The sequence below is a fragment of the Myripristis murdjan genome, chromosome 7 (genome assembly GCF_902150065.1).
Source record: "Myripristis murdjan chromosome 7, fMyrMur1.1, whole genome shotgun sequence".
NCBI lineage: Eukaryota > Metazoa > Chordata > Actinopteri > Holocentriformes > Holocentridae > Myripristis > Myripristis murdjan.
The window spans coordinates 32,330,504-32,351,312 of NC_043986.1; the positions used below are offsets into that span (position 1 = coordinate 32,330,504).

The 20,809-nt window shown below is 42.0% G+C and overlaps 1 protein-coding gene across 3 annotated transcripts in view; it reads right to left on the reverse strand.

The window, feature by feature from the left end:
* Positions 1-15,143, reverse strand: part of mib2 (MIB E3 ubiquitin protein ligase 2) — a 55,165-nt gene extending 40,022 nt beyond the window's left edge. The window contains exon 1 of one of the 3 annotated variants that reach the window (XM_030055034.1): positions 14,990-15,143. Coding sequence is in view for 1 of the 3 variants with exons in the window: in XM_030055032.1 (XP_029910892.1) it covers positions 13,706-13,736 (31 nt within the window). In the remaining 2 variants the exon portion in view is untranslated. Of the gene's footprint in view, positions 1-10,938; positions 11,358-13,705; positions 13,779-14,989 lie in introns of those variants that run through there. The other 2 variants (XM_030055032.1, XM_030055033.1) reach the window with 2 other exon arrangements.
* Between the last annotated feature and the right edge of the window lie 5,666 nt (positions 15,144-20,809).

Sequence of the window (20,809 nt, forward strand, 5' to 3'; positions counted from 1 at the left end):
GTAACTTACATGAATACTTCACCCATTTTGAAAAATGCTTTATTATTTTACTTCCCCCCCCCAGCTGTTCTGTAGGACAGTATTGGTGCTCTCTTCCTCTCATTGTTACTGAGTGCTGGATACTGGCTGGATGCTCCAAATGCTAACTGTTAGCCTCCTGTCACCAGCTGTTAGCCACCACAGAGACGACAGTAGATTGTTTGAGTTTGCTAACATTTCCAAAGATAGCTGGCAGGTAATGTTGTGGCTAGCTTCTTTTTTCCTCCACTTCTCACTATCACACGTTTCACATACCTGTCAGGCACCTGCCAGCCACCACTGTAACTGAGAATCAACACAGAGAGCTTAGACCACACAAGAAAGTAGTTCTACCATTGAAAAACAATTTTGTATTTGTATTTTTTATGCATTTTTGGGCTGTAAAAATTCTGTGACACATCAAATTCAAACTATCCCTTGAAGATTTCCTTTTGGTGGGCATCTAAAAAACACTATCACTGATATAAAGAGAAGAGAAATTAATTCTACAGTTATAAAAGCATTCATTTACGCTTTTCCCTTATATTCTCATGTAATTAACTTTTAAAATATGACATAATCCTAATTTTAATCTTGACCCTAAATCCAAGCACTATCCATAAACTAGACCCCAACAAGAAGTGAGAACTGGCCAAAAGGTCATCACTTCAAAGTTCTAACCACAAAACCGGTTCTCACAAGGATGTGAATATGACAATACAGACACACACACACACACACACACACACAGCCTTGACTGGTGATTGGCATTTTGAATTCAAGCTGCCACTAGAAACAAGAACAAACACAGGAAACAATGTTGGTGTCGAGGTCTGAGTCAGCAAAACAGACAGGAACCATTGCAGGGCAGCTGGCCAATCAGACTGCATGAATGGCAAACATCAGTGGCATGCGATTTGATGGGAAATATTCAGCTTGTGTTGGTGTCGATCCAACACAAAAGTACAACAACGACAAGACCGGTCTAGGTAAGGCTGCAGAGAGGAAAACCTGCAGGCTTGTGAAACTGGAGGGCAGTATATCAAGTCTGTCTATATGTACTGCCAACCTCACAACTGCAGCCTTTACGTAACAGCCTACAGAATGCACAATGTGTGTGTGTGTGTGTGTTTGGTTACAGGTCTCAGGTCTGAGAGGGCAGACAGAGCTCTGACACACTACATGAGAGAAGTAAAAGATGTGAAATAATCACTCAGCTAAGTGCTGTTAAAACCAACCAAGCTGTACTTGGTCCTTCAAGAGACAAACACACACACACACACCCTAAATGTTAGTGCTTTTCACTTCAAAGCCATGTTCACACTCACAGGCCAAAAACCCAGTGAGAACCTGCAGCTTATTAGCAGCCCATACACACACGACTTAGGAGGGCTCACACTTATGCAAAACATTCATCCATTTGAACCCAGTGTGATTCTGCCAACTGCCAACTCACATGCAGAGTTCACCCATTTTTGAAAAATTTGATGTTATTTCATGTCCCCCCTAACTGTTAGGTAGAACAGCAAAAAATTGAATTGTTAAATAAATAAAGTTTGAGTTTGATGACGCATAGCTGAATTTTACCGTCTGAATTGGCATAACAAATGCTGACTGTTTTCTGAAAATGTATAAATAAATAAAACAAAGACAGAACTATTTTCTTGTGTGGTCTAAGCTCTCTGTGGTGGTCCTCGGTTACAACAGTGAAAGGTTTGTGAAACGTGTGATAGAGGAAAGCGGAGGGAAAAAAAAAAAAAGAAGCCAGCCACATTACCTGCCAGCTATCTTTGGAAATGTTAGCAAACTCTACTGTAGGGGGGGAAGGGAAATAAATAATATCAAATTTTGCAAAATGGGTGAGCTTTACCTATTAGCTTGCAAGATACCTTTCCATCTATTTGGTCATTTTCATATAATTTGTTTTTAATTCAATCTGATATTCAGCCATGGAGTTTACTTAATAACGGGTCAGACCGACGTCTGTAGTGTGGCTGAGATCTGAGATGACACTTGCATGCTTGTCAAGATTAAAAAGTCATTTTAGTATGAAAGGCATCTGCTGCAGCATGAAAACATATGGGACACAAGGAATCAAAAGTGGGAAAGCAGACTGCTAATAGCCTACTCCATTTTCTGGCTAAAATGACAGCTTAGTCTCTTTATGCTGGATTAATAACCCAGCCAGTCAAGTGACATTTCAGCATGCAAACTCTGGGTGTGAGTGTTAGGGTTTGTGTGTCTGTGATACCATTAAGAAAAGCTGAATTACGCCTGAGTGGTAGGCCATACTAAATATGCACTGATGCTGATTATGATTATCAATCTCTCACCTGGTCTCTGTCTACCTACTGGCAGTTAATGACGCGTGGGATTGGAATTAAAGAACCCAGTCACAGAATATCATGGATGTATGACCAAAAAAAAAAGAAAGAAAAGAAAAGAAAAACACCTGATTAGCATTTGCATTGTTATTTGTGAAAATTAAATGCTGCAGACCATTAATTTTCAAAACATTGCTTTTTGCTCATTTTCAGCATCAACTTAGCAGCTGAACATTTAGACAAATAGCTTTAGTTCTCCGATGTGCGATAAGCAGAAACGGTTGGATAGCTGTTCATTTCCTTGCACTGTCTGGAACACAATTACAGGACTCAAGTGGTAAATGTTCATGTGTTCATGTGGTTTTGTAGTACCACTGGCCAGCCCTATGCTCACTCCATCTCCAATTACTGAGGCGTATAAAGTGTGTGTGCTTTGGGGTACAGCTATTTTTGAACTCAATAACAAATATAAGCTATAAAAATCTGCTACGGTCATTGAAAATTTTAAATTGGCTTTTTAAATTGATTCACATTTCATTTTAGGGAATTTGGACATTTTGCATTTACTTGCATATGGCCAGCAAGGGACCCCCTGCATAACATGGGAAAAAATATCTAGGCAGCCCATTTAATAGGCCTACCCTTAGCCTTACCTTTGCTAATTTTTGACTTATTCAGTATTAACTGACAAAATGGTATAAACTGACAAAATGGTATATGTCTATTTTCTACACTGACCAAATGGACTAATAGAGTAGGATGCTGTGAATTTCTGGGCATTCATTGATTCACTGATTACATTGTTTACACCAATATTCTGAACCCTATTTTCCTCTCAAAACTTGGATCATGGCTTCAAAAACAGGTTCACATTTGCCCGGTTAGGCTGAAAAAACATCCACGCTTTGTAGGAGTGGATCACTGGCCTGTGCCACATGCAGCTCTTTTTGTATTGTCATGTTTACCTGAGCAGATGCAGGCAAACACAGCCATGACACAAATAACAACTGGGACTTCTGGGACCTCCATAAATAACAGCCAATCTCCCCATGCAGAGCTCAAAAACCCTTGAGAGGCTCCCAGCTAATATTTGTTGAAATGAAAGGCTCTCCCTCAGAGATCTCCAGCACATCAGTCAACTTGCAATGTTATGATGGGTAGAGAGACCAAGGCCATCTTTGCGTTCAGCAGATGTTCTAGATGTGAAAAGAGGAAACAGTGACACACTAATGATTACATAAAGACTTTCTTTTGCTCGCTCAAAAGAATATATATATATTTTTTTATGTGTGAATGGATCAAGGCCCAAACACATTGCCCAAACACAATGCAACTTTTTCACACACCTCAGTTGATGCTTCTATGGAGCACCGCAAGCAAGCACATTTTACCTAAGCAATGGGTAATGTAATTTATCATAACATAAATTCTATCAACTGGTATTTCATTGCACCGATGCTGCATTTGTATCAGGGCTCAAAGCAGGCTAAAAGTACTCCTGGCCTTGGTGCAGTGACCTGATGCCAGCAGATCAGACCTTGGAGGTTGTGCGAGCCGGGGCCATGTGTATTTAAAATGTTTTAAGTACCAAAATGTCAGAACAATTCAATCTAATTGAGACCACAAAGTGCGTGTTTGGCCCTTGAAGACAACTGGTGCTTTTTGAAAAACACACATCTGACACTTCCAGGGCATTTGTGGCGTTAAGCACAGCCGTTACATTGAAAAGCAGAGCCTGCTTCGAACATTCTTTTATGAGAAACCTTCCTGAAGACATGGAAAGAAGAAACTAGCCTACCACCCACATTGAAAACTGTCCTGACTGCCCACACATACACCCCCCACCCCCACGCTGTGCGTTCCACTGGGATTTCAGCCTGAGCACACTGATATCTTATCAGTATTAAAGGGCTACAACTGGCTGTGCCAAGTAGAGTCACAGCATGGGGGATTCAGGGGCCGACTCTACCTACACAACAGGCTCTTATCCCAGATTTACAGGGACATCATTCTTGTCTGTGAGCTTTATCTCGGGCCAGTGCGATATACTTGCAATGCAAAAACATTTACATATTCATTATGCACTGGTTACAACAATGAAAGCGTGAACAGGCAGCAAAAGCTCCGCTAGGCAAGATTTTTATGTAAAAAATACACCAATTTTATTAGCCTAAATCCCAAACTGTGGCTTCAACAGAGAGGACCATGCCATGCACTCCATGTAGGCACCACAGATTCACCTTATTTGCCAATTAATTTTATTATTTTGGTATGGGCACTGGCAGGAAATCTCCTGGAGGTGACAAATCAAAACTAAAGTGTGTAATTACTAAGTGTCTCCTAAGAATGAGCAAGCAAGAGCTCCAGACACAAAACTTCTAAACTTCTGCACATCTAAAACAACCACCATTCCTGATGTTGACACCTTTACATGACCTCTAGGTGCTGAAATTCTTAAAATTCAAACCACTCCCTCTCGTTGACATTTGGGGCCACCATTGTGCAACACTGACTAATGCACGTTGAAAGAAAGATCGTCAAAAATCAGATGAGAAGATTTGTAGGTGCCAGGTAAAACAGTTATCAAACTGTAGGAGTCCGAAAATAAAAATAAGAATGTAATTGTAACATCAAACTAGCATGGCCGTACTATAGCCCTTTCTTTGCTCCATTTCTGACTTCATTATGAAAATAACAAGGCACAAAGACATTGTTAGATAATATATTATCCATAAAAAGGTATATGTCAAATCTTGTGGTTACTGAAAAAGGTGCATCCTGATTTCAGATTTTACATTCATGTCTGTTTATTTGGGCATTTCCATATCTTCGTAATGCTAGCTGCAGTGGCCACCAGGCCAAACTGCAGGTCCGTGACATGGAGTGCTGTGCCAAATACCATTATTTGGGTCCACAGCGGGTCTTGGAAGCTACTAGACCGACTAGGCTTAATTTTTTGTGCAGTTACGTCTCTCTCTCTCAGGTCCCTCATTGCATTTCACTTTATAACTCGCTCAACCACACAACTCTCTTCCCCCTCTGTTTTCTCAAACTACTGGCTCGCTATGTTGCTTTCTTACCTCATTCACTGTCTAGCTTGCTTGGTTTTTATATCCTATTGTGGTCGTGCTTGCTCCAATCGTGGATGAGAAAAACCTGACGTGTGTTTAGTTGTTTGGGCAAGTTTACCCACTGCAAGTCAACAGCAGATCTGACATTAGAGGAACACTACACTGTAAAAAAAAAATTCAGAGGCTGACATTTCACCACTGTGAAAAATGACAAGTAAAGTGGGGCGCCCCGCTGGCTTACCATGTAAAACTGAGATGAAACCACAGAGGCCTGGGTCGAATCCGGCCCAGACCCTTTGCTGCATGACATCCCCTCTCTCTGCCCTGTCTTTCCTGTCTCTCTCCACTGTGACTGTCTAATAAAGTAGAAATGCCCAAAAATATGAATATTCAAATCCCAAAATTGAAAACTGAATACCTACCCAATGAAAGAATATCCAAAGACTGTAAGTAACAAAAACATGAAAATAGTAAAAATAGCAAAATTCCAAACAGCAAATACAGTAATAATTTAAAAAAAAAAAAAAAAAAAAAACAGACTTGGACTTCACTCTCAACTGGCTTAGGTCAGTCCTTGATTGCAGTGGCAGCCAATGTAGTGAAGCTATAGTGGGGGTAATATATGGTCTCCTCTTAGTTTCTGCTGGGAGTCTGCATGCATCATTTTGGACGAATCATAATCTAAATATAATTTGCAGGTCAATACGGCAGTAAAAGAGAGCAGATAAACCTTTTAAAAAGTAATAATAATAACAATTATAATAATAATAATAATAATAATAAATTCTAATTTTATTATTATTATTATTATTGTTGTTATTATTATTATTATTATTATCATTGCTATAATTATTAATAATGATGATGATGATGATGATGATGATGATTATTATTATTATTATTATTATTATTATTATTATTTAAAACATACGTTTTTCAATATAAATCAAGTTTGTGGTGACTTGCCACATGTCATGGGAATAGGATTAAGGCTAAATATCATTAGTCTACTTAATCATATGCAGAACAGAGGTGCTACTGTTTTGCAGAAAATACATGAGACAGCCAATCAGGAGCGCATTTGACACAGAACCATTTTGCTTTGATTTGATTGTCTGAAAGTCAGAGAGTATAAGGTGCTCAGCAGTGACACAGTTTAAAGACAGGCAAAGTTCACTTTGGTGGGTGACTTTTACTGCTTTATCCAACAAAAACAGATCTTACTATAATTTAGAAATTGGCACTTGATCATTTCAGACTCTGAATTCTAACCCACTATAATCTGGATATGCTCTGCTGGGTTAGATGACTGCACAAAGTAAAAGCTGGGATTACAGTTCCCAGGATGATTAAAAGAGGAAATCTAATTTTGGAATCGCTACTGAGTAAGTATGGACTTACAACGGCAATATTTCCTGTGGGGTCAGGTGTCTATCTGTTTAAGCAGCATAGGTTCTGCTGCTCCAGGGGTTGTGGCTGTCCAGGGCCAGTATGCATTTGTTCTACTTTCCTAGGAGGGGCGGTTCATGGGGTGGAGGGGTGGAGGCAGCCCTGGCCAGGCCACCTGTGTTGTTGAAATGTCGCTGCCAATCTGTGTCTGAGGTCTAAGACAGCCAGGATAAGCAGCTCTCTTCCTCCAACAACAGATGGGCTGGCTTCCGTCATACACAGTGCTGAGGGCCAATCTGGGAGGCCAACGTCAACCTCCTTCTCTCTCTCACACACACACACACACACACACGCGCGCGCGCACACACACACAACCAGACAGACGCGTGGCCGTTACACACACAAACAACCACATACATGCAAATACACACACTTGTGTAGGAACATGGAGAGTAGCCTTTCATGAAGATTTCTTAGGTGTTACATGTATTTTTAAACATCAGTATGTCATTACCATATTACCATAGAGTAGTCACTAGTAGAGATGACTGGTAGCTCACACCAGTGGCACTGTTGCTGGAATGGTTTCTCTCAATTAAGACCCCATTCTCCAGACACAATGGTGCTTCCTGTCACAAATAGGCCTTTTCAACCAACAAGGAAATAGTTCAGTTCCAGTTCACAAACCTATTTTTGTAGTTTTGAGCATTTCAACCAAAAATAAACTGGTCTGGAACCCAGAAAGTTGATTCCCAGCCGGAAACAAATAACAGTAGGACCTGACGACAACAAGAGTGGGCATGTATCATTCTAGAGGGAAAAATGAGGACAGCAGAAAAACTAAAGAGCATGCAATGGTCTGCCGAAGAAACAAAAGTACAGGTTTCAATTTGGACAACTGCTGAATTTCAGGAAAAAGATGGAAGGGGGTATTAGGAAAACTAAATTGTGAATTGCTGAAGACTTGGCCCCCAAATTATCAACAAGATGAACAAAAAAAAAATTATGCTAGATAGGGTAATAAGGGGGAGAGTTTCAAACTCCATGTCATGCTGGGTCACCGACCAGTACACCAGCAGACTGGGACGCTGAATTCAGCCACAACAAAGCTGAGTCAGTGGCCAAGGACCTGGCAACACCAAACTGGTGCAAACACGGGACAGTTTGCTAGTTAGCCCCTTGATTCCAAGAGCCCAAACACAACAGGTTCAAGAGCAAGAACTGTTTTGGTCAAAAAGATGATACAGAGGATGGTGCCTCTGCTAGAAAGAGATGTGGTATGTGGTAAAGAAAAACCCTTCGTGCTGTAAAGTAATACAGCAGATTTCCTGCCAAATCAACCTGGACTTGCATAATGTGAAATGCAGTGTACAGGCTAATAAAGGCTGCCAATTTTCACAGGGATGGTCTCATCTCATGTCTCACAATTAATGTAGCAAAGGTTTATTGATATTCAAACATTTCACATGACACCTTTAACCTAACACTTTAACATACAGTCTCACTTTACAGTTGTCCCTGCTTTGAGTCTAAAAACCAGTGTTACATAAGACTAACAGGCCTGGACCAATGATATACAACATATAAACAGACACTGATGGTTTCACTAAGCACATATGGCATATTTCTAATTCCAAGCCAACCAACAGAAAAAGGCAGCTCCACGCTGAGCAATTTCAAAATGAAAAATATGAGTCATTAGTATTATTGTGGGCAGACACAGTGACTGTGTGTGAGGTAACTATGGCCTACCTGGGCAGCATGACACGTGATCTGACTTGCCTATGCTCATCATAATGTCAAAATAGCATAAGCCTGTTCGTTAGTGATGGGTTTTGTTTTTAACACTGTATGATTTACAGTCTGCACACATAGGCACTTTGCCTCAAGGTCTGTGGCGTTTCATCGGGTTTCACAGCGGCCAGTATCAGAAGTGAGTAACAGCCTGCTGGAACTGGTGTATGTCAGAAACATCTGGTGGTCAAAGGATTTTCGAAAATCAATATGGATTCTGAGTAAACAGCACATTTGCAAAGATTTCACCAGAGAGTGCAAAAGGTCTCAGACAAGACCCTCCATTCTTGGATTTCTATTTCAGGATTCTGAATAGCCAAGGTTCTTTTGATGAATCTCACTCAGACAACTGCTATCTGCTTATTTAGACCCTTGAACTAAACTATTATGCATTTACAAAATACGAAGCCAGCACCACGTAAAAAGACAAACAACCCAGAGCCACTCAAAATCCAACAATACTGTCCATGTACACTGACAGGGACACTGCAATTACTTTTTGAAAGAACCAAATTTCAGCATTTTAACATCCTCAGATACTTCTTATACTGGCAACTGTTTCTTGATGCTCGCAGAACTGTTCATCATCACCATCAGCAAACTTTCTCCCTGCACAGAACCGCTTCCAAAAACGACTACAGCAAACCAGGATCCCTAAGACGGCTTCAAGGTTCGAATTACAGCGGCGATGCACATGATTACTGAACTCCTTTATTGATCAGTGTCATCAGGATACGACACTGTCTCAATTAAACCACTTGCATCCAAATTGTTATACTCACTCCCGATGATCTTCAGCCCACTTTTGAACATGTTTGGCAGTTGGATTCCAGTGTGCCTTGCACTGCTGTTATCCCCAGCTGGTCAGCAGGACCATCTGAGATCCTGAGCCTGAGACGTCATCCTGCTAACAGGGGAGTGAACCCTTTCCGGCACTTTCTCAGTATTTGTTCCCCTGTGAACTTTGCTCTTTGTTTTGGAACGAGCAGGATTTTTTTCACTCTACTTTTTGCTCTTTTTTTTTTTACCTCTAACAGATGTTGCTCAAGGACTGGATGTGCCTGACGCTTTATCTTTGACTGAAAAAAAAAAACAAAAAAAAAACAAGCTGGCTTCATAATGTTAAGAAATAACTGACAAGAGAGCTGTGCTGATCCGACAAAAGCTGACTGTTACAGGTAAATACATTTAAACTTTGAGTAATGGGGGATGATCATGTTATGTAATAAGTGCTAAGGGAGAGCTTTGATCATTCGCTGAGTGTTTGCAAAGCTTGACTCTTAAAAGAATGGGCCACAGTCACACAACTTAAAGTCAAAGCTGTTAAGTCTATAACTCAACATTTCAAATGTCAATAGTGGGTCACATGTTGCTGCTTGTGTGTAAGGGTTAGTTCTCTAACCCACGTTGCACTAACTTCACCAGAACAAACAGAAGATACAGTCGTATCTAAGCTGTGTGTTAATCAAGATAAAATGTCATTCAGTGCGTGAATGATGACGGTCGCCAATATCTTGGGAGCACAATCACCCTCCCTAAATTAATCATATTCCTTCCCTGCACAGTAAACAACTGTTCAACTCTGATCCTCTCACTAGCTTTGAGCTTTATAATATATGTAATTCAGCACCTACTTGATCTTGTTTTAGCTGCTTCGACTGACTCAAAAATAAATAAATAAATAAAACTCCTGTGTATCAAACAGGAGGCTATCAAGCTGCCTGCATCCAAAAATCCAAACCCAAACAATTAAAACCCTGAATTACACCAGCACAATTTGAAAGCCATTATTGACAGGCAGTTTCTGCAGCTCCAAAGCAAAATGTGCCGGTGTTTAATCGTCACCAGCCTGTTACACAACAACTGTAGCAGCCAGCCGAGCCGGATGCCTGCCTGCCTGCCTGCCTAGCATGTCTGCTGGCTTTACTACAGTTTGCAATGACATGTGGCACAATTGTAGTTGCGTAGCCATGGTTGCAAGCTGAATCATGCTAATTTTACTGATCTGGGACATAAACGTAGAAAACAGGTCATTTATAAATTAATACAGCCTCAAGAATATACAAGCAGCTATATTTTATTCAAAACGGAGAGATGTTGTATGATTCACAGATATCTTTCTTCTGAGAGGCCGACCTTATTTACAATGGGTTAAAACTGATAATGAAGAATACGCACTGCCACTGTGATTAAATAAAATGATGAGATGGCACCAGTGCACAGATAGCACTGGCTTACATAAACAGCAAGATGTCTGTAATTCTACCTTACTTCTATTAAAACAGGCATGAGTGATACTGGCTCACTGCATAAACAAACCATGTCTTGCTTAGGAGGTTTACCTGTTGGATTAGCGACGTGCAGCAGGGTGACTGGAGACCAACAAAGAGACAGAAAAGGGAATGAGAGGAATCAGGTCCTGAAATGGTGAAAGAACACAAGCGACCAGCGGTCACACCAGCTTCTAGCAAGAGGAAAAAAAAAAAAACACCTCCTGCGGGCTGAAGGATGGAGCCCTGATCTGATGCACTCCTTGAATGAACCAGTCGAGGAGGAGGAGAAGGAAGAGGAGGAGAAAGAGGGGGAGGAGGAAGGCAGTCAGGCCGGAATTCCAGCGATGTGGTATATAGTAGCAAGCGGTGATACAGCAACGGCGTCCTGCTGCACAGGCTGGCAACCTGGCTGTGGAGGATCAGAGCTGGAGGAGAGGGAGGAGAAAGCCGCGCTGCCGCTTCTGCTTCTGCTGCTGCTGCTGCTGCTGGAGGATGCAACCAGCATTTAGTCCTTTGTGCGCCGTGTCAGCAAGGATTACCACCAGGGAGGAGGAGACGGAGGAGGAGGAGGAGGATGGCAGGGAAAGCGGCTGCCTGATGAGGGCTGCATTCAGGTCGACGTTCCTTCCTCTTGTATAAAAACAGGCCAGCGGGCTTCGGTCTACCTCCTCGGATGCTATTTTCCATCACTGGGAAGGGGGGGGGGGGGGGCGGTGATGTGTGTGAAGCTGTCGCGCCGCTGTGTTTACTGGTCGATATGTACAAACACACAACCACATGAGTATCAAGCTCCACATATACGACCGCACAGCATCCCTTTTTCATAGCCTGCAGGGACTCCATTTGTTCTGCTGCCAATGAACAGGCGAGCAAAGGACGGAGGGAGGAGGGGGGAGGGGCGATGTGTTTAGGGGGGAGGGTCTGGGTGTTTTGAGGGTGGGCAGGTGGGGGTGTGATCCTCAACGAGAAGAAAAGGGGTGTGGATGGAGGAAATATTTGATGAATGGGCACCTGCCACGATTCCTCTTTTCAAGCAGTTTGTGCTTGGTGAGCTGGCAAAACCAACCTACAATCTCCTCCCGGTTCACACCAAAAAAAAAAAAAAAAAAAAAAAAAAAAGGGTTCAGACAGGGTAGTTTGTGTGTGTATTTTCCATAGCCTAGGTCCTCTTTAATGTGGCCACAGCTGTGGGAGACATGAACAATATGGTTCCCAGCCAGCCAAAACAGCATTCTGTTGATGATGGCACACACATATGAATGTACAGCTGGCATCGCCGGGCCCTGAATGGCCAATGAAACAACGGTGAATGATTGAGGGTGGGGGGGCGGCGGGGGGGCAGCACAGACAGACTCTTATAGTGAAGTCTGCTGCCTGCTTTCCTCATAAACAAAGCCAGTTCTGTCCATGTGATGCACTCAGCCGTCCAGATGCTATAGAAAAGAAGCTTTCATTCACACTGCTCTTCCTCTGGAGGATGCTGATGTACAGACATAACCATGGACTCATCAGACTGGAGGTGTCTGCTGAAATATGGGCTTGTTGCAGCCCAGCTGGGAAACACCCTCATAGATGCTGGCTTTTGTACGAGCCGCTGAGGCAGCCAACCAAACGTCAATTCAAAGCTGTGGTCTATTCTGAAAGCGTTTTCCTGGCAAAATGCTGGAAATTTTTATGACTGTGGGCAAGTTGCAAAATCATCAAATTACAAAGTGGGAAGTCCTTTCATGGGAAGGAAAACTGTGCACCGTTAGCTACTTGCCACAATCCTACCACTGTCAAAGAAAGCAATTCCTCAATTCTATTCTAGTCCAGTGGAGACTGACTTGAGCAAGGCATATTCGTGACTCAGTAGAGTCAAGTGCATACTATATTTTGGCTGTAGAGTCAGATCTGACGACTACTCATAGTGGCCTGTCGTCTCTCATCTCTCACATATGTATAATCTATCACCACTGTAGAACGCAAGGAGACAGAAATGCACTGATATTAAATCTTGGAGGGAAAAAGCCCAGTGTGAACCATGCTCCTTTACCTGGACCTACTGCTACAGTCCATTCTCTTGCAAACTAGTGCCATGAGCACTGAGTTTTCCCATGGAAATAATAATAAAAAAAAAGTTTATCTATCTAGTTCTCTTAGCATCCCATAATGGTCTCGGTGTTGCTTCAGATGCTTCTCCAAAAATTCTTGGGGAAATCCCAACAGTTATACCCCACATGTGAATGTCACACAAGATTAAGTGTCAACTACACAAATTAGACAAAATTAAGATTAACTAAAGATTAATACAAGATTATGATTTCTCTATTACTCTGCTGCCAGTTAACTCCAGTTCTATAAGGCACCCCTGATAAAACTGCACCTTGTGAGTCAGCGTATGACAGCTAGCATTGCCTTGGTTTTTATTTGTTTCTAATGTGTTATTCTTTTATTTAGCATGCACTTGTCACATGGTGTGACATAAGTTTCAAAGTAGCTCCTGACAGCCACTAGCTGGCTTGTTAACTTCCATCCAGTGGCCAAAAGTAAATAATAATAATAATAATAATACTGTCCCGTAATGTCCCATAATGTGGCAAGTACCTGTGAAATGCCACAACAGAATATTCCTCATAGAAAAACGTGCCTTTGTGCCTTAAAATGTTTAAGGAAAACTAATAAATGAGTTTGATAAATGAGTCTGTACAGACACCCAAGCATTAAAATGCAAAGATAATATCAAACAGACAAACAAACAAACAAAAACACCATCACCAAATAGGCTACTTCTGATAAAACTGCCCTAAAACAGCCAACAAGGAGCAATTTCTCCCATAACTTTAAAATATCTTACCTTCAGAATTTCTGCACTGTAACTTCCCCATTCGGTCTCAAATGCAATGCAGTGATCATTAGGCAAGTTTGTTCTTTTTTTTTCCCTCGCTAACAACTAATCAAGACGATGACTTCACCAGGGCCTTTGGACAGCCAGACGTCCCATTGTTGGGCTTTACATTTATTGAGCCAAAATAGGATAAAGACAAAGAAACACTGAAACTTTGCTCCCAACTTCCCGAGTAGGTGTGGCTGACAGCAGTCCTCACCATGTATCTCCTGTTGCAGCGACAGTATGTGACAGCTGCACATGGAATCTTTAGCTCTTGATCCCCAACAAATGATCAGAAAGACGACAGGTGTGCATGGATTGGTGTCATGCACTAAATTCAAAATGCTATGATCCCAGCAGCCACAGCCTGTCCAGTGCACGGTCTCAACAGTGCGAGTTAGGGGGGATTCATAATGCCCTGATGGCCACCGCTATTTCAAAGTAAACACGCAATGTTCAGAGTAAGTGGGTCATTATTTTGACCAGTTCTTTTCATGCCTTAAAGGGTTCACTAGCCTTCACAGTATATGAATGCTGTCTGTTACTGCTACCCGACACAATTACCAATGCAAAGTAATGACTTGGATAACCAGTGCTGACAGAAACTACTGACAACACAACCCATTAGCAAGCTAGCCCGACGTTAGCTCCAAACGCCAGCTAATTGCCCCGATACTGTTTATTGTACCACACTGCATTAACATTCTGGCAATTTAACACTGCCTTAAGTATCAGGCAAAATACCTTTGTTATAAACAAGAGTGAAAACCCTTAACGAGTTACTCAGGCAAAAGTCGTAAATTCGGAATTCAGCTAAGCCTCCAAGCAGCATTTATTATAATAATATGTAATTCGTTTAGAGTTGGTTCTGCTCGCCTTGCTCCACCGCTTTTTGTCTTGACAGGAACAGCTCGGAGATTTAACAGGCAAGTCAAATATAAAGATGATTGCATGTCTTAGATATGCACTGTTTCGCGAATCATATGTATGCCGAATTTATCATAAGCCACTGAGAAATCTGAAAAGGTCTTAGGTTATTTTTTCTGAAGTATGTAACGTCATATATCATCACGGTCATGTTAATTTAGCAGATTTTTTTTTTTTAAAAAGACTTTCTGAGTATCATTCTCCACAAATAGATCATTGGGTGGCTGCTAATTTATCCAACGTTAGCTAGCTAACTGATGCTTGGCCAACCTTGACTCGTAAAAAAAAAAAAAAAAACATTTCTGTCACGGCGTGGCGACTTACCGGACCAGTTTGCGGAGAAGTTCACACTTTGTACTTGAAATTATGTCCATGTCGCTGTAGCCCACCGCCGGTGACATGTAATGTGAAACGTTTGTTTTGAGATAGAAAGTATTTAGTAAACTGCTAGGGGTTTTGCAGCCCGCAGCCATGACAGACACGCCCATGCATTGCGTCACTGCTGTGGTGCTTTCAAGTGCTACTCGTTTAGCACCTTTATCTTGTGTGACTGAAACCACTGGCAAGATATCCCCCATCAGGAGAACTACTGATGCAAAGTACTGGCGTGAAACTTACCTTTTGATACAAAAAGCAACAGATTCATATAGCATATGATGCAAACTTCCTTGATATAATGTGACCCTTTCAGTGAAGAAAAATAAACATTTACATATAATGTTACTTTTTCTGTTCAGTGTTCAATTTTGACAAGAGCAGTTACACATGATGACACTTTATTCATGCAATTCTAAAATGACAAGACAACACAACCCAGAATTCAGCCTTAATACTTAACATCACGGCCACCCATAATGGGGGAAGATGGGAAAGCTTTGTGGGGCCCAGCCGTTGGGGGGGCCCATGGGAGATGACCCCTTTTTCCTCACACAGCTGACAAGCAGGTCTTGGTCACCTGGGGATTTGAACCCTGAACCTCTGTATCCCCAGAGAAGGTGACTCGCTGACTGTACCACCAGGGAGACAGGGTTTTTTCACACAACTTCTTACAACTGGGGTATTTTGTCTGTTTAAACTTAAAAGGTTTACAACAATCAAATGTTGGTGATAACATTCTAAAAATATACTGAATTTATATGTATATCTTTCCTATTATTCTGCTGGTTTCAGGCATATTGTCAAATAAATGGGTCAAGTTTGATACAACACTAGGTGAAAAAGATATGTATGTTGTGTATACAGTACAAATTACAGACAGATATTGAATATGCAGACTCACTGATTGACAGACCTGAACACCGTCTGAAACACTTGATATGTAGCATGTACAAAATCTGTGTCAGTTTTGGTGGCATTTGAATGAAAACTTTTCAAGATATAGATGTTAATTGATTTTGCAAATTTAAAAAATATATAGAGTGACAGACTTGTGAATTGACCATAGGCTGCAGTGTAGCAAATTTTTCTTACATTTGAGTGGACGTGCTGGAAAAATCAGCCCTCTAGAACCTATGGGGTACTTTAAATGGCTTTTTGAAATTTGGAGTGTGAAATGTTTCAAAAACAATACTCGCTGTTATAAGCCAAACCCATTTTCATCAGTCATAACTAGATGTGTTACATTGACTGAGATGTGAACCTAGATCGTGTCTGTCAAATTTTGTATGAATCCATGAAGCCATTTGCATGATATAAACTTTTCACTTTTGTAGCGCCCCCTAGTGATGAAAGACCACACAGTTGGATACAGGGGTTCAGTAAACACTTCTGAATGGGCATCTCAAATTTCAGATTGATAACTTCATGTGCTCATGAGTTACATTTCTAATATAGTTGTACAGGGCATGCTTGGAATCCACATAGTGGTTCCCATTGGCAGCTCATCGAGCTTGAGTTTTATAGAATAGAGTATAAACAAGGTTAGGGATATATATCAATACTAGGTTTCCCCATAGGGCATTTGTACAGCAGCTTATAGTTACAGTTTAAAGTTAAGCGACCTCTAGTGGTCCTGTAAATAATGACACTGTGGTGCAGTGTTAAGGGAGCAACAGAACCTGCGTAAGGAGGATGGAGGGATGGTGGATGATGGATGTTGGATTTCAACATGCCCTTCACTCAGCCACCCCAAGTTCAGTCCAAGCTAGAACAGTTTGAATCCAAGTGACAGCCGTGTTCATTTTTAGGTGGCTTAAGTTTTGTAAACCTTAACAGTGACCTTTTCCTAACCTTAACCATAACAACAAACCTTTCCATAACCTTAACAATATCCTTACCCTAAACCTAACCAAGTGTTTCTAGTGACTAACAAGCAGGGTTTAGGATTAACGAAATACATGCCAATAACGGTGTAGCGCTCTCTCTGTCTCACTCGCTCAGCCACACACATTACACATGCACATTACACATTGCCCTGTTCTGAAAAGCCTACTCTTGTAACAAGTGCCCAGAAAAAATTCACTTTTGTGTACTTGCACTGTTTCTCTGAAGCCAGTAAGAAAGTGTTATTTCGACTGACTCCAAAGTATAATCCAAAGTATTTAGAATATGTTACTGAACTTGAGTAGTGTAATGGAACAAGTTACATTTTACAGCATGTATTCAGTGACCTGTAGTGAAACACGTTTCAAAAGAAACTCTCCCAACACTGCATTAGTGGGTTAATTGCCATGTCTTGGTCTCTGTTGGCTTGTGAGCAGAGCCTGTTTTAGTTGAATTGTGAATCACCTCATCCTGTAACCCCCACTGAGCAGCCAGCCACTAGCGCATGGCACAGCAATGATGAGATCTGAAAAATATGACCTCATTTTAAGAGTCTGGTTAAACGCAGAGTCCCCTTTACCTGCCGGGTATATCTACACATTTTACAAATAAAGGCCAGTCTCAGTTAGAGGCCAGGTCTGAATTAAGTGTTTTTGCAGTTACCACAGATGTAGTTTTGTTTTTTTTTTTCTTATCATAATTTGCAACTGATGAATTGATATGTTATTAGGTAGCCTAATTTTTATACAGTTTAATATTCATACTTACTGGTTCATCATACTCATTTGATAGTATTTCCAATCTTTTGCTGAGCAAGGGTTTTGTCCTAAAGGCATTACAGGCAGATCTGTCCCATATGTATGCCGGTTGTATTCAGACTGCAGTGAATAAATGTTAAATGAAGTCAGCCAGAACACAAGGCACAACTATTCTTCTGAAAACTGTCGTAAAAGGCATATAGCTCTCTCATACATTCACAATGCCTAATTTTTGCATGTGATGTAAGGCACGACTAAGAGGCAGCAGTGAAAACGGCTTTCATCATGTCCAAAATGGTTCATATTTCAGCAGCATGGACAGAGAGCCGAGGACTAATCAACAGTAGACATTTGTTTAAATTCCAAAGAAATTAAAAAAAAAAAAAAATGCATTGAATTTCACACTAATTTCTGGCAGGGAACCAAGGACTGTTCAAAACAAAGCAAAACAAAATGTAAATTTGGCACAAAATAAGCAAATTTACTGTAGTTTCATAGAACAAAGGTCCCACCATGCAGGCTGATTTCAGTCTTCAATATTTGCAATAATTCCCTTCAAGAAGAAACACACAACATTGCAGACATTATTTGTGCTGTTGGCTGTTAGGCTCTTATCTAAAGCAGCTGGGGAAAATGCTTCCAGAGCACACTGTCAAAAATCATGGAGGAACATTCAAGTTCACCAACTGACAATCATTCACTATCAGAGTGCCCACCAGAGGTCTATTTTTTCCTCGTAGCCAGTGTATACTGAGTGTATGAGTGTATGAGTGTGTATAATGAGTGTGTGTATAAACCTGATTCCAAGGCATGGCAGCTGCCATGCCTTGCCATACCTAACTGACACCTGCAGAGGCTGCTGAGCCCCCTGAAGGACTGACTCAGCGGTAGACTGCCACCTGCTGGCACATAACAAAACACACAGCCCTGTTTGTTGACATTTGAGTCCACAGAAAGGACAGTTATTGTTCAGTTAAGTGAATTTTGAATTTGAATTTGAGATGCACTGAGTAATTAGTGACCTCTATTGACCTCCATCGGCAACAAGTGAATTGTGCAAAGAAAAAAAACAGATGGAGTTTGTCTGAAGTTCATATCTACACCAGGTTTCCAAAAAGAAAAAAAAATGAACACATTGTTTCCACAAAAGAATGTAACCTATAACCTTAATATTCCATTTTCATCATGATATGACTCTAAGATGAGACAAATGTAGAATACCATTTCAACAGTGTTTATGTCTAACCACACAATTGCTGTTTATTTCACACACACAACTGAATGTGATAAAGCTTCTAGTTATACAGAGATAAAATATTGGACAGTGTTGTATTTTTTTGAATTTGTATTTTTTTTTTTTTTATTGGGTGGAGGGAGGGTGGGGGGTGTTGGGGTGGTGGGTTGGAGATGAAGGTGTCTCAGGAGGAAACAGAAGAACTTAGAGTCCTTTTGGCATTGGAACTCGTTCTACTTCTGCTTGGTCTCCTTGTCGTGTTTTTTGCTGGCCCTGAAGGGCCGTGTGATCCTCTTCCATAGCGAGGACTTTTTAGCCACATGCTGGCTTTTCTCTTTCTCCAGCTCGGCTATCCTGTCCTGCAGGCTGGCCTCTCTCTCAGCCCACTCGCTCTCTTTCTTCTCCAGGGTTTGCTCCAGGTCAGCTGTGGTTTGGAGAAGGGAGATCTTCTCTTTGTTGTGCTGGATCTGCAGCTCCTCACATTTGATGTGGTGTTCAGCACCTGCGCCCTGCTGATTCTGGTGATCTGCCTTGAGCTTTTCCTGCATCTCCTGTCTGTCACGCCTCAGGTTTTTGAGGGTATCCTGCAGCTGTGTGGCTTTGAGTGTAGCTTCTCTCTCACTGAGGTCCTTCTTCATGAGCTCCATCTGAAGCTCCTGGATTTTTTCCTGAGTTTTGGCCGCATTCCCACTGTTGGTGGCCTGCTGCTTGAGGACAGATCCTTTCAGCTCTATCACTTTTTGATGAAGAGCTGCTGTCTGTTCCTCAAATGCCTTGATCGTTGTGGTTTGCTGGTCAACAACACTGAGAGCTTTCTGCAGGTCAAGCTGGAGCTCTTTAACGCCTTTCTTTCCAGCCTGGCTCTTCTGGCAGAGCTTGTCCTCCTGAGTGGTCTTCACCTTCTCAGCTGTGTCAGTGGGTTTCAGCTGAGAGGGAGCCGTCTGGAGGTCAGGCTGGAGCTCTTCAAGGCATGTTCCTGCAGCCTGGCTCTTCTGGTGGAGCTTGTCCTCCTCAGCAGCGTTTACCTTCTCAGCTGTTTCACTGGGATTCAGCTGAGGGGGAGCTGTCTGGGGGTCAGGCTGGAGCTCTTTGGTGCATTTTTCTTCAGCCTGGCTCTTCTGGCAGAGCTTGTCCTCCTCGGCAGCATCTACCTTCTCAGCTGTTTCACTGGGATTCAGCTGAGGGGGAGCTGTCTGGGGGTCAGACTGGAGCTCTTTGGTGCATGTCCCTGCAGCCTGGCTCTTCTGGGAAAGTTTGCCTTCCTGAGAGCTGTTCAGTTTCTTAGCTGTTCTAATGCTCTTCAGTGTCACATCTCTCAGCGCCTTCGCAAAGATAGACACAGATTTTTTCTGGATGTGCACGTTGTCATAGAGATGACTGATCAGCACCTCGGGGTGATCGACAACATGCACTCTTGGCATGTCTTTGCTGTATTTGAGGATTCTCTCATTGACTGCTTTTATGGTCTGTGGGTCAGCATCCAACCTTGGTAGTATGGTAGAGATCACAATTTGAGAGGCAGGAAAGGTGTCGTAAGCCTTCTCAATGACCCATATCAGAGCTGATGCCACCTGCAGCCCTTGTGCACGCAGGTCATCTGTGCCTGTGTGTATCACAATGTGGCTGGGTGATCCCAGGCTAGCCTCGGTCAGCATGTCCAAGGCTGCCTGTATATTTGGACACAACAGCTTTGCAACCTTGTGCCCAGGAAGGAGTTCTTCCTCCTGGATGTATTTCCCGTTTGCATCCAGAAGCAGAACAATGTCTGCCATGGATGGCGGGACTGCTGTTGTGTCTTTCTTTGTGACCCTGCAGTCTGTCTGCCCGGCAGCGTGCTGGGCCCCGGCGTTCTGCTCTGGGGCCTCAGCTTTTGCCGAGGCTTTGGACTTT